Source organism: Lissotriton helveticus, chromosome 8 (genome assembly GCF_964261635.1).
Source record: "Lissotriton helveticus chromosome 8, aLisHel1.1, whole genome shotgun sequence".
Classification (NCBI taxonomy): domain Eukaryota; kingdom Metazoa; phylum Chordata; class Amphibia; order Caudata; family Salamandridae; genus Lissotriton; species Lissotriton helveticus.
The window spans coordinates 1,538,191,214-1,538,204,471 of record NC_136069.1 but is presented as its reverse complement, the minus strand read 5'-3'; the positions used below and the strand labels follow the sequence as shown (position 1 = coordinate 1,538,204,471).

The following is a 13,258-nucleotide window of genomic DNA, read 5'->3' as shown; positions in this document are numbered from 1 at the left end:
AAGTGCGATATCGATCGGCGTTGGGTGCAGAGCCAATATATCATGTTTCTGCTGAACTTTCGCATGAACAATATTTGGAAGTAAATGAGGAAGGGGTTGGGTTTGTACAGCCAATGTCTGCGGATCCTCCTATGGTGGATATTTGGATTATGGAACTAGGTGAAGCAAGCGGGTTAGAGTCTTCCCCTGCTTCTGGCCGCCTTTCTCCTCCTGGCGTAGCTTTGGAGGACAGCTATTCTTTGGCGGACATGTAGAGAGGGTGGCTGTGATTTTAGATTTGTCTCTTCCTTTGGTGGCAAAGTCTACGGACTCCCTCATTGGGGTTCTAAATACGGATTAATCAGGTGTTGAGCTGATACTACCCTTTTGTGAGACAATGCATGATATTTTGCTAGGAGCCTGGGCTAAACTGGATACTGTGAATATGCAAGTCATTATTTTAAACTTGCACTGAACACAAAATAGGATAGGCTGCTACAAACTGCGCAAAAAGTTGTAAGATAAAAATGTGCTTCCAAAATATAGATTTTTAGTAATTTGCATACTGTACAAAGTGCATTTTGTTTTTTAGAACTGTCCTTTAAAGGCACACACTTCACAGATCACCTAGTAACTCCATGTCCGTGCCACCCAAAAAGAATAAATCTGTGTCTTCAGGAAGCTTTGCCGGTTCCATCAATTAAAGCCAAAACCGGCTCCCAAGCACCCTTTGCATTTGCAGATTGACCAGCTACGCACATTTACATTCCTTTCAGACAAGCAGGCACCCTGGCAAGAAGGTATGTTTAGATGTCAGCCCCTTCCGCGGTTTCACAGCACAGGTTGTTCCCTGCATTAGAGTTGAGATGAAGTATTTCAACTCCCGGAATTAACTGTCCTTGGACGGATGTATTTTTTTTTTTTTTTTTATAATCCTCATATTGCAAATTTCTATGTGTATGGAGTTTCAGGTTTCTACCTCTGATTCTCTTTACCGGAACTGCCCCTTGATCTCTCGTGTTTGGGGAGTTTACCATGTACTCGATGTTCTCAGAGGAGTACCCTTAAGCCATTACATATTAACAAATCTGATTTGGGAGTACGGGGAGAGCTAGCCACCTTGGCTACTCGACGAGTATTATACTCGTCCACCAGATATTGTTTCGCATTAATCATGGGACCGTGTGTGCCAACCCTATATTGGGATTTAGATGGGTTTCCAAGATTTCCCAAAATTTGTATCTCTTACAGGTATTTCCCCTTCTGTCTAGTTGATATTGGCTAGTTTCAAGGGGTTTGCCATTGAGTCTTTTAGGCATTCTGGGGTTCCTGGTGACTCCCATATAGGGGCCATTATACTGTAATACTGAATGTTTAAAATTGATCTAATTTGTGATGTATTTTAACACAAAGTAGGGGGAACTGTTTTTCTGGGTTTTTTTTAACAATGTTTATTTCGGATACAGAGATCTATAAAACACAAGTAAAGCAGGTCAATAAAAAGAATTGGATTCCAATCACTTGATACCAGCGATTACCTAAAAACAGCAGTAAAATAGTCAGTAGAAATGCATAACAAAATACGAAAGAGAAAGATAAGCCCGCAAGAACATAGCCGCAGTTAGCATAGACAACATGGAAAATGCACTAATTGAAGATTAATGCTTGGGCACTGCACATGTGGATAATCCATGCAGCATGAAGATATTGCGTCACTGCTTCTACAATTACTTCTCTGGTATCCGAATGTATAGTGCATGTTCATAATGACAAAAGCCAAGAAATGTACACACTGACTGAATCCATAATTTTTGCGGTCTGTCATAGGCAGGGCAGAAAAGGGTAAAGTGTTATAGGGATTCCGCTGCTAAATTACAAGAGGGACACTTGTTGAAACTACAGTACTGAATGCCCCATTGTATACAAAAACTATTTAACAGCAAAACCTCATTCCTCCATTTTAAAAAGAGTTGCGATGGGATTGGACCTGGGAGAATATATAAAAGTACTTCATAAGCAGGGTTGAACTTGAGATCTAAACAATAATCCATCAAACTACCTGCTTTACAGATTTCCTTTCCCTCACCCACAGAAGATCTTTTAGTCGCTCTTTAATAAAAGTACAGTGGACTCCGAAGTTACAGCAGGAGTAATCCAAAGTGAGGGGAGGCCTATATTCCACAACATTGCTTTAAAATGAGCCAACAAGTGAATCCTCTTACAGCCCGGAGTTTTTAAGAGGACCATAATTGCAGATCTGTAATTCATCAGTAGACCATAACCTATGTCAGTGTATTATAGGACGCGACATAATGAGATGGTTTATGGGAGCAATCCCCAAGGTTGAGGAAGACTAGGGGCAACCTGCGGAAGCTTAAGGATGCTTTTCACAAACCTAATCTCAGTTTTGCTGAGATCGTCCTTTTTAGCATGGCCCCACAGTTCTACACCATACATGGCAGTGCTCTTAGCTTTGATGTTGTAGATTTCCATCTCGGGTTCCAGAGAGCACGCATGAGCCCACTTATGCAATTTGGCTACAGCACCAGCTTCTTGGAGTTTTAAGGAGCCTCTCCTGATATGTGTGGACCAGGTCATTTTATGATTCAGACAAACCCCCAAATACACAAACTCATTCACTTCATCTAAGGAAACACCTTGAGCCCTAATACTTTTATTCCATTCCATTCCATTCCATTATGAACGCTTGGTTTAGAAGTATTAGCTAAGGGGAGTGTGGCGCAGTGCAGATGAAATGAGTGACAAACATGTGGCCGTTAGCATTGCATGGGGGAAATGTAGCATCCTTGTAAGAAAAAATCTAATAAAAGAGGAGAAACAAAGAAATGGAAGGTGAATACTAAAATGAAGAGATTAAAAACCAAACGAATTAAAAAAAAATAAAAAATCTAGGCCAGAAGTGTACTCGTTTTTAGGTGAATGTGCACATGCGATCGGAAAATGCCACTATTCACAGGGGCAAGAGAGCCAGTGACTGATGTGGAGTAAACATTACCACATTCAATACTGCCATGGATGGAAGCAGCGTGTAAATGAGACTTTCAGACCAGTGGCAGAAGAGGGCTTGCCCAACGACCTCATATCAATATATCTATATGGATACATATTTATACATGTGGATGTATGTATTATCTAATTATCTTTTTAGTTAACGAGATCCTGATGTACAGCTAAGCCTGTGAGGCCTTCCAAATAGATTCTTGCAAGAATTGTTACAGTGCAAGTCTCCTACGCCTGGTCAGTTGGGATAACCAACACCAAAATCCTTAACTACGAATGTAATCTGCAAGTTTACATGTAATAAAATACCTTTCTGCAGGTTTTAGCACTGCGTAATAAAACCCACCTTTAACAGCTTATTGCCTTTAACACACGCTTTTCTCAATAAGTAAGTTAGGCCTTCTTGCTTTATCATAACTTTTCATTCTAAGCAGATCACAACTAAGGCATCTGTCATAACCTTTCCCTGTGAACTGATGAGGCTTATAGTCTTTACCATTGTCTTAACAATATAGCCAACAAAGGCCTACTGAAAGCGGGCATAAAGTGGCAACTATTGTGCATACAGTTAATAATATTTCAAAATGTACAAAATTACAGTTTGCAAACCAATAATTCAACCCTTTTCAATTGAGCCTAACAAGAATCCTCTATCTACAATGGCAGATTGCATGTAACAAAATACCTGCAACAATGTGATAACCCATTATCAAAGGCCCACTGGTTTTATCAAATGCTTTTCACAATAAATAAGCTAGGCCTGCTGCCTTGGTCATAACTTTTCATAAGTGGATCAGACCTCCTGCACTGGGCATAACTTTTCCAAGTACACCCAGTCAGGTTTACAGCTTGTCATCTTAACCACTCAGGCCTATTGTTTTGAGCTCAAGCTTTCCCACAAGGCAACCATCAGGAACACATTCCTAAAATTGCAAATGTATTCAAAATTACAATATGCTAAGCAAAATACTTTCTCTCCTAAGAGGGCCTAACAAGGAGTCTCACAGAACAATCCCTCTAGATCCACATTTTCAATCAATCAATCAATCAGCACATTTATATAGCGCACTACTCACCCGGAGGGTCTCAAGGCGCTGGGGGTGGGGGGGTCCGCTACTGCTCGAACAGCCAGGTCTTGAGCTGCTTTCTGAAGGCGAGGTGGTCTTGGGTCAAGCGGAGGTGGGTCGGGAGGGTGTTCCAAGTCTTGGCGGCCAGGTAGGAGAAGGATCTTCCTCCTGTGGTGGCTCTTCGGATGCGATGGACGGCGGCGAGGGCGTTGCTGGTTGATCGGAGCTGACGAGTGGGGGTGTAGAAGTTGAGGCGGCTGTTGTTGTCACAGGGGCTAACGAGCACCAAATACCTTGCTGGCTACAGTGATCTGTGATACTACATGTAACAAAACCCTTCTGTGTAGACTTTAAAACTGAGTATCTACGTACATTTGCTTTTTGCAATAATTTAAACTTGCATATTAAACTGATCGGGAATAAAGCCAGCATGGTTTTGCTACTATAACCAACTTCGTCCTGCTGTATTGAACTTGTTTTTTCTCACAAGCCAACAAGTGTAATACAAGTGCTCTTTTCAGTGGAAGCACCAAACTTTGAAACAATTCAATCATGTACTCAATAGAACCAACTTGTAGGTGGAGCCGAAGCCCCTTTCTTGGAGGTACTCTGAAAGCCGTGTTTTTTGTTGATGTCATATGGTCTGGCGTAAGATAAGTTATAATAGTGCTTTAACTTTTCCAGTTCCTCCAGCCAGTGCCAAGAATCAACATTCTGAACCAGTCATACAGCAGGTACAGTGGTACCTGGCCCATCGATGTTAAGGGTCAAATGCACCCGAATTATGGCTTAATGTTACTCTCAAACCACTGGAAGGGGTGCCCTGTACCCTGTCGTCCTGTGCACTATTGTGTGAAGTGGAGTCCAGTCAATGTTAGTCGCGTTTTCAAAAATATGTTCCTGCCCGCAGTCTATTGTCAGTTGTAGAAATGTTGCCTTCATTTAATTTTTTCGTACTCTCTGGGAATGTGTGTGTCACCTGTCACAACAATTTTAGTTTGGTAGTAAAATGTCTGCTTCATCAACTGTCAAACTTGATTCATTGTAACATTTTTTTAACACAATTATTTGACTCCAGTTATGCATACTGTGACTATCTTTCTACGTAAGTTAACATCCTCGGTAAGCTGAAAAGTTGAAATTCTGCAGCAAGCCTTTTGTTTTTCCACTTTGTCTTGAAGTTGGCTTGAGAATCAGTGCACATAGTGTGAGCTTTTTCTCTGTTTTCACCAGGCAGTGAGTGCAATCTTTCTATAGGTTGAAGTTGTTTTCAGGTTCGGGCGGCGATGACAATTTAGCTTTGTATAGATTCTCCTTCTGCTAAGCTGTAGCAATCTTACATTCTTTTCTTCAGTCCACGAAAATTGGTTTACATTTTATTGTGCTTTCTTTTGAGTTAGAAAAGGAGGTGTCAGCCAAAACTTTAAGTGGGAGTCTTCCTCCTTCGTTGTCCTTATTCAGTAGTTGGCTGAACCATCGCTAACAAAGATGTTAAATAATTGCACCTAATTTCACAGAAATTACAAACATTTGCATACAGATAAGCTTAGTCTCTGTTTACATTGATCTCCAACCCATGTCCTGATCTGGACAATCAAAATGCTTCCTATGCCCACAACTAATCTGTTATGCAGCCTCTTCCTCATAGTCTCACTATATGGCGATTATAGAGGACTTTTGTTTGGGCAATAGAAAGCTTTTAGTGGCACCCAAATATGATTTATCTGACTACTTAGCTCCTATGTCGCTCAAATGTATTAAAATTAGTAAGTGAAGTAACCATAGCAATGTTACTAAACCCCTTGATTACGAAAAAGTTTCCTATTCAGTCAATAATGCATATATTTGAAAATAATGCATATATTTTTATCTCCTAGTGACCGGCATCACACGTCAAGTGCAATCCCAGTTCCAAGAAGACCTACGTTGACAGATCTTGATCTTGGCTTTTCCAGTGGCATGTCAACCCCAGACAAAGGACTCCGTAAAAGAGCCAGTTCTGAAAGTGAACGACTGCAGTACAAAACCCCACCACCCAGCTACAACACTGCAGTGGCGCAGCCAGTGGCCATCTTAGCCTCTTCAAGAGAGTCGGCTAAGAAGTCTTCATCGCCAGCCTCTTCTTTGGATGCCTCCCTAGACATTTCTAAAGAACACAGAAGAGGGAAAGATTTGTGTGACCCTGTAAATGGAGAAAATGGAGCTCTGAGCAGCCACCAGGACAACCAAGAGCAGTTTGCTCAGTTCTCCAATGCAATAAATGGATCTTGTTTCCCGCCTGAATGCAGTGGTATTACAACGGGCGAGCAGCCTTGCGATTTCATCCATCCAGTGGGTACAGATCTATGCTGTGCAGTAGAGCAAGCGGAGGAGATCACTGGCATGGATGCAACGGGGGACCAGTTAGAAGAATTTAACTGCATCCCCGTTGACCATGCTGTAGCTGTTGAGTGTGATGACCAAGTTCTGGGAGAGTTTGAAGAATGTTCCAGAAGGATCTATGCTCTGAATGAAAATATGTCTAGCTTTCGCAGGCCACGCAAAAGCTCTGACAAATAAGGTGACAGAGATTGGTAGTAGACATTAACAAGGAGAAGGAACTCTTTAAGGAAGGCAGTGACATTTGTACTGATTCTTTGAATTAATTATGAGAATGGATTCTAAATTATAGATGGTTATTTTTATGTTGGTAAGAAAACTGACCCAATTATTATGATATGAAGAACACACAATTCAGGTAAAACTGTTACCATATTCCATCTTTTTCATATTTTCTTTCCAGATATTTTAATTAAGACCAGCAGTATTGTTAAACAATACTGTATATTTTCATTTCACATAGCTTCTTGCGTTGATAAAGCACGTGTAATATTATGAATCTGTTCATTTTTGTTTGGAGTATCTGTTTTTCGGTTTCACACAAAGGGCGGTAGGTTTTTTAGTCCAACTAGACTGAGGAATTCATGAACTTCTTTTGCAATTTATTATTTATTAGTAATGAAACTGTGTTTAAAGTACATAATTTCCTGGATAAGGTACTACTGAAACATTTATGATTGGCTCATAACTTCATTTGCCGCCAAACCTCTGTAAGAAAAATTATAATGGCTCCTTTTTCTCTTTCCCCAGTTTATTAATTGGCAGCAGTTTCCAAAAACAGATTTTCAGCTTTAAAATATTAAACTCTGGCATGATTTTCATCTCATTTTACATAGTAACTCACTCTACATATCTCTTCCCATTTCTCCTGTTTGACTTCCTGCTGCTTGTCAAATCCCTTAATTAAGACCCAAGACCTTACATTGTCTCAGCAATTTGTTGCACATACCTGCCTTCCATAGGCCATATCTAGCAAATCAAGTTTATATAGTGCTTAATGCAGTGTGCCTCTGTGCACTCTGCTCAAACCAAAAGGGGATTGTAACATGCTAAGGCTGATCATATTTCTGCATAACATACAGGTTCTCTGCATGCAAAACCATAAATAGTGTATGGCTTCAAAGTCTACAGTATTATTCCAGTTATGAAGGAAGGAACTCAGTTTGTTAAATAACCAGTTTACAACTCCTCAATGCCAGATGTACATCTTTATAAACAGAGGTGGTGATGTCTACAACTGACACACAGTTTCTTGTCCTGTTAAAATAATTGTAAACCAACCCCAAAGCACATCTGCCCTTGAACCCCTCCTCCGACCATAAGTGGTCCTGCATTTCCTATAGACAGAGGCCAAGATCTGGTGCTAATTTGCCACCAGATCTAAATAACACAGGATTCCAGCTATTGCTATAATGCCACACAGGAATCTGAATGCTAAAGGTAGGCCCAACTATCACTTATCACTCTTGTGCAAAACAATAGTATGTTCCTTTTTCCATGCAGAGTCCATTCCCTGGAGTAATTTAGCAACACGGCTTGTTGTCCTAAATTCAAGAAAATACAGTGTGATTCCAAAGATTAGTCATTCCAAAATGTTGCATATCCCCCCTTTTGGATGTTATCACTTCAAAAATACGAGGAGCGCCAACATCATTCAGATTGGATGGCATTGCTAAGCCCAGAGGCCCAATACTGGAGTCAAGAATAAACATCTTATGTTCAGCCAGAGGCAGATAACTCCACAGAGTTAGAAACTATCGTACTTGTTCACTGCAAACTATGTTCTATCGACACATTCATCCTCCTCATTCCATTTTGACATCCCTACTGTGCTACTGTTTAACGCGGGCTGTGCTTCCACGAGTGGTATGATATTGAATAAGTGTTTGTAAGGATCTTATCACAAGTAATTTTTCTCACTTTTTTGGGTTACCCTATCAGTGTTCCTCTCTCACTCCTCCTGTTGTGAGGTTTCAAGGTTAACCACAACAACGGTAGTGCTCAAAGGAGACCTAGATATTGTGCAAGAGCATCCCAGGGGGTCCACTACAATTCTTGTACTAAAGAAGACAATCTCCTTAATTCATCTTGCACTACCTGGATATAAGCTGATATGTGACAAGTGAAGCATTTTCTTGGATCATATTCTTGATTCCATTGTAGGAAGGGGTTTTAAAACACACACACCCCACCCTTCTACCTCTTTCGTACCCATTTTGTGTGTGTGCTGGAAAAGTGGACAACGAGCAAAAGTAGACTTTTTTGGATTTCTCTTATATCACGAATACTGACAAGACATGGGGTCGGTAGGCTACCTGAAGCAGTGTTTTTACATGCAATTACATCATGTTATTACTGAAACTGGAAAAGCCTTTTCTTGTTTCATTCCATTGACAGTGGTTTGTTGGGTATTTACTGATATAAAGACTGCCTTTTCTTACAATGCAAGAATGGGGTTTCTTTACAGTTTAGACATAACCCTTTGAGTTAGGTGTTTTCGTTTGCGTTTTTTAATTTCGTGATTTGCTGTATTTTATTGGTTTTAAGGTTAGATTGTGATCTCGTTGCAGTGGGAATGTTTAGGCACCTTTTCTGACGATATCTAATCTTTACGGGACTGCAGGATCTCAAGAAGTGGCTGTGAAATGAATAAAGATTTATTCTTGCACTTCAACACCAAGCCCTTTTGATAAGATATATTTACCTGACACGCTGTAGACAACCCCCAGGATGTCGTAGGTTGGTTAACAATGGCCAGGCCCTTGTCAGATTTTCAGGGGCTCCATATGAGAGAAATTTGCTTGCAGCTAATGTAAATTGAATTTAGTTGCATAGTCGTCAATTATCCTGAAACACTGGAGCAGTTCCAATTCCATTGGCCAAAGTTGGGGCACCTGGCTTCTGAAGACACTCATTGAGAACTACAGTGAGTTGATTCATTCTCTTTATCCTCTTGGTTATTCTCCTAGGGCTGAAGAATTTTTTTCCAATCACAGAGAATAGCCATGCCAGTCTTTGTAGACAAAATATCTTCGCCCTAATGCATAAAATTAGATTATACTCCAGTCATCTGGATTTACTCCTTAACATGTTGGCATATCTAGGTTTGCCATCGATGATTTGTCATAAAAGTTATCCACTTAAATGTGGCTCATCAGCTGTTTCATATTTGTGAGCTTCTGTTGAGTTTGTTTGTCTCAGTAGAGAAGTTCTTTGTCCTGTTTCAAAAGAATGTGTACCCAACAACTTTAAGTGACTTTATGTGGACTAGAGACAAAGGTCCGCGTGTTGGTTCAGACAGCCTCGACCTGAACTCTTGGTGCTTACAAAGTCTGGAAAGTTCAGATTTACCCAAGGACGCTTTCCACACATTTTGAGGTAAGGGTTTGAGGTTGAGTGGTGCAGTTAACGATGCATACTGTAAATACCTCCACTTGCCTAACCTTTAACTTGATATGTCATGTTTTCCTCACCTGGGAGGACCGTTGAGACCTGGTGCTCCTGGCAATCAGCCTGTTTCATCTGATATATGTTCACGTTTTTTTCTGTGGAACCTGGCCTAGAAAATCTGAAGCGGTTCTCTTTAAACATAATTATACGTATATTTCTTAGTATTGCTTCTCGAATCATTGCACTTCAGAAACTGGAGAGTAAGTCGTGACAGATAATATTTCAACGTGTTTTTTTGGCTAGTTCGTGCCTTTTCCAGACATTCCCAATCATGGGCAAGAAGCTGCCTGTCCTGGAACTAATGATAACTTTCCTTAAAACACACAGAAAACGGAAGAAGCCTTGTCATCCAAGCAATGTTTGCAAGACATAAAAGCAGAAATTGTTTCAAAAAATGCTTTCAGATCTGCTACGTGCTGCATTTGCATAGAGGCTGATTCCATTATTGAAAATCGGAGATAATTGCTCTTGATGCTCTGTTAAGGAGAATATTACTAGGACAAGAAGAGCATTTTTTGTGAAATGTCCTCACTGCGGCTCAGACACTTGAACAGATGACACATTCCATTGAGGCAAACTTTATTGGTTGAGAGCATCCTTTTGATCACACTACACTCATCTGCCGGAGGGCTCTGTTGGGCTCATTGATGGCTCTGTTGTCACAAATGGACTCGGTTATGCAGATGCACACATGACTCTTTGTGTTTCTCTTGTGAGTTCCATGCTGGCAGGATCATTTTGAGGAACTATTCCTCTGGTTCCACTAAATATTTATGTCCTTCTGTTATTGTTGGGGCTACCACTAACCACAACTAACCACAGAATGCACTCAACTAGGTCTGTTGGTGCTTTTGGGCGAGCTGGCTGTGATTGACCTCCTGTTGCCTTCCTTGTGGCCTGTGGGTAATTCTGCCAGAGGCATGGCAGCATGAGAATCTCCATTAGTGTGAAGCACGCAGTAACTACTATTTGGGCAAAACTGACTCAGAATAAGCGGTCTATATTAAATGACTTATAATTGCATTTTTACAAGTCTTGTTGGCTTGTATAAAGATACTTTACTTCTGAAATAACACATCCACCTAATAGTAATCCTACATATGAGCACACTTGAGCTACGCAAAGATACACTTACATGATTTTACAATTTAATAACTGCTGTTGGCATTGGGGATTTTAAAAGAACATCCTCTTTAGATTAGTGATATCCTAATGTTGAAACCAGTTTGAATCAGGTCTTTGTTATAAGGTGCACATCAAGTATACTGCTACCTTTCAACCGCACTAATGTGAAACGTAAGACTTGATTTCATGTTTTGTATGTCAGAGAAAACAGCCCACACATTTATTTCTATAACTTCTAGAAAGATAAAGGCATGCCTCTACTGGCATTTGCTCTTTGATTTTGACATGAGGATCCCATGTTGCAAAGTAGTTATAATTTTTCCATAAAGATAGCCCAAAGTGATCACTCTGGAGCAGTTGCTTAATGCAAGATGGTCGGGCCCCCCTACAGAATGTCATGAAGGTGCCTCAATTTCCCATATCTCACAGACATTCTTTGGCCTTGGGCTGAGTGGGGGCTCCTTGAAGTGTTTGGTGGCCCCTTTGCACCACAGGGGCCTGTGTTATGCCTCTGCTCTGAATATTGTAAACACGATTGGGAATCTGCTTTTTTTAAACCTATACGATCATCTGTGTGGCCTTAAGTGCACCTCAAGGAAACGTTTTTGCTGCTCATAAACCTTTAAATTTAAAAAAGATTTAAGAGAGAACATATTAACACCTTGTTTTCCCACTATAATATTTCTTGGTCTTCTTTATGTCCATTATTAACATTTTTAAAATTATTTCCTCCAGTATTTTATCAAGGCTGCTGCTGTTTAACATTTTTAAGAACACATACTGCAGCCATCTTTTTGACAGAATATATTGTCTGTAATTCTAACCATTTCAGAACCTCCATTCCAAGTATGTGATGCTCGGTGATTGTTGCCAGACAGAGTGAGCCATTATAAATTGTGCGTATGTTACCTGTCAAGTTTTTATTTTCTTTATTATGTCAATCCAACGTTGGCAAGTGGACCAGACTTCACATCTTGAAAAGTATGAACACAAGAGGTTGACTCAGTCAGGTTTTTTCAGTTTAGTCAGCCTGAAATCAACAGGGAAAGGCCTCAATTAAAATGCTGCAACCAAGAAGACTTGGCAGAATATCAGTGCAAACTTCAGTGGAGCATGTTGCAAAAAACTACTCTTATGAGCCCGTCAACCAAATTCTCATCTGTTTACTGATGCACTAGTCCTCTAGTTCTTGGTTCTAGCTCAGACTCCCAAAGCACTAAATGAGTGGCCATCTTGTGTCAGTATTTTAGATGCATGAAGTACTGTATTGTTAGATTTGCAACGTTTCATCTCTATCGAATTAAATTTGGAATGTATCTTTCAGTGTGTCTTTCAGTTTCTCTTTTTTTTAACAGCATCTTCTTATGCTGCAATACACTGTACTCCTTTTGTGCCTTCTAGAGAATGCAGCAGCAAGGCTTATCCATCAGACAATGAAAACCCATCTCAGATTAGTTTACTAAGTTTTAAACGAATGCCTCTCTGTTTGTAAGATGCGACTCCTATGTTTTCAAAATAGGCTCTGACTACTTTGCAAGGAAAGATGTTGATTGCTTAAGAAAAGTATGCTTCTGTAGTAGGGGATCTCTGTGTATAGTCATAATCTTGTGAATAGTCCCGCCCATGTGCGTGGACCCCGGTGCAATCAAAATAGTCTCTTAAGTTGTCTTCTTCTGTAGTCCTGCATAGACACTTAAGAGAAAATCAAAGACAAATAATGCATCCTAAAACTACAAGGCTACATTGTCCAGCACTTCATCTCGAAGTGAAAAAGATAGCCAACTAATATTACATTTTACACACTTTGTAAAGTTTCACACCTAGAGAAACTCTCCTTCACAAAAATCCTTTGTCATGATAGAGAGGAAGGGTTGGACAGACCAGCCCCATAGGCTGCCATTATGTGTCTGGAAAAGGGATACCGTGCCCTAAAGGAACTCTCCAGAGACCCTCGGTATCCCAGGATGCCCAGCCAAGGCCTTTTACTTTCAGTTCTATTTTCCGGCTCCTGCTAGCAGGACCCTGGAGCATTGAGCTCTACCTTTTTGGGTATATCTTCAATTTTTGGAGCTTTTCCAGTGATTTGAGTGTTTCACTCGACGTCTGGGGTCTTCCTCTTCCAGTTGCTGTCTTTTTTGACCAGTTTTGCCACATCTATAATGTCGAAATGCCAGCTTTATTCAACAAGTGCCCTGAGTGTGGTAGGAAGAAGGCTAAATCTGACCCCCACAGAGTGT

At 40.5% G+C, this 13,258-nt stretch overlaps 1 protein-coding gene across 2 annotated transcripts in view; it reads left to right on the top strand.

Moving 5' to 3' along the window:
* The window catches only part of UVRAG (UV radiation resistance associated), a 406,695-nt gene extending 394,215 nt beyond the window's left edge, over positions 1 to 12,480 (top strand). The window contains exon 15 of one of the 2 annotated variants that reach the window (XM_078658530.1): positions 5,945 to 12,480. In XM_078658530.1, the coding sequence (XP_078514656.1) occupies positions 5,945 to 6,626 (682 nt within the window). In that variant the 3' untranslated portion in view covers positions 6,627 to 12,480. The remainder of the gene's footprint in view (positions 1 to 5,944) is intronic. The other variant, XM_078658531.1, reaches the window with a different exon arrangement.
* Positions 12,481 to 13,258: the final 778 nt, after the last annotated feature.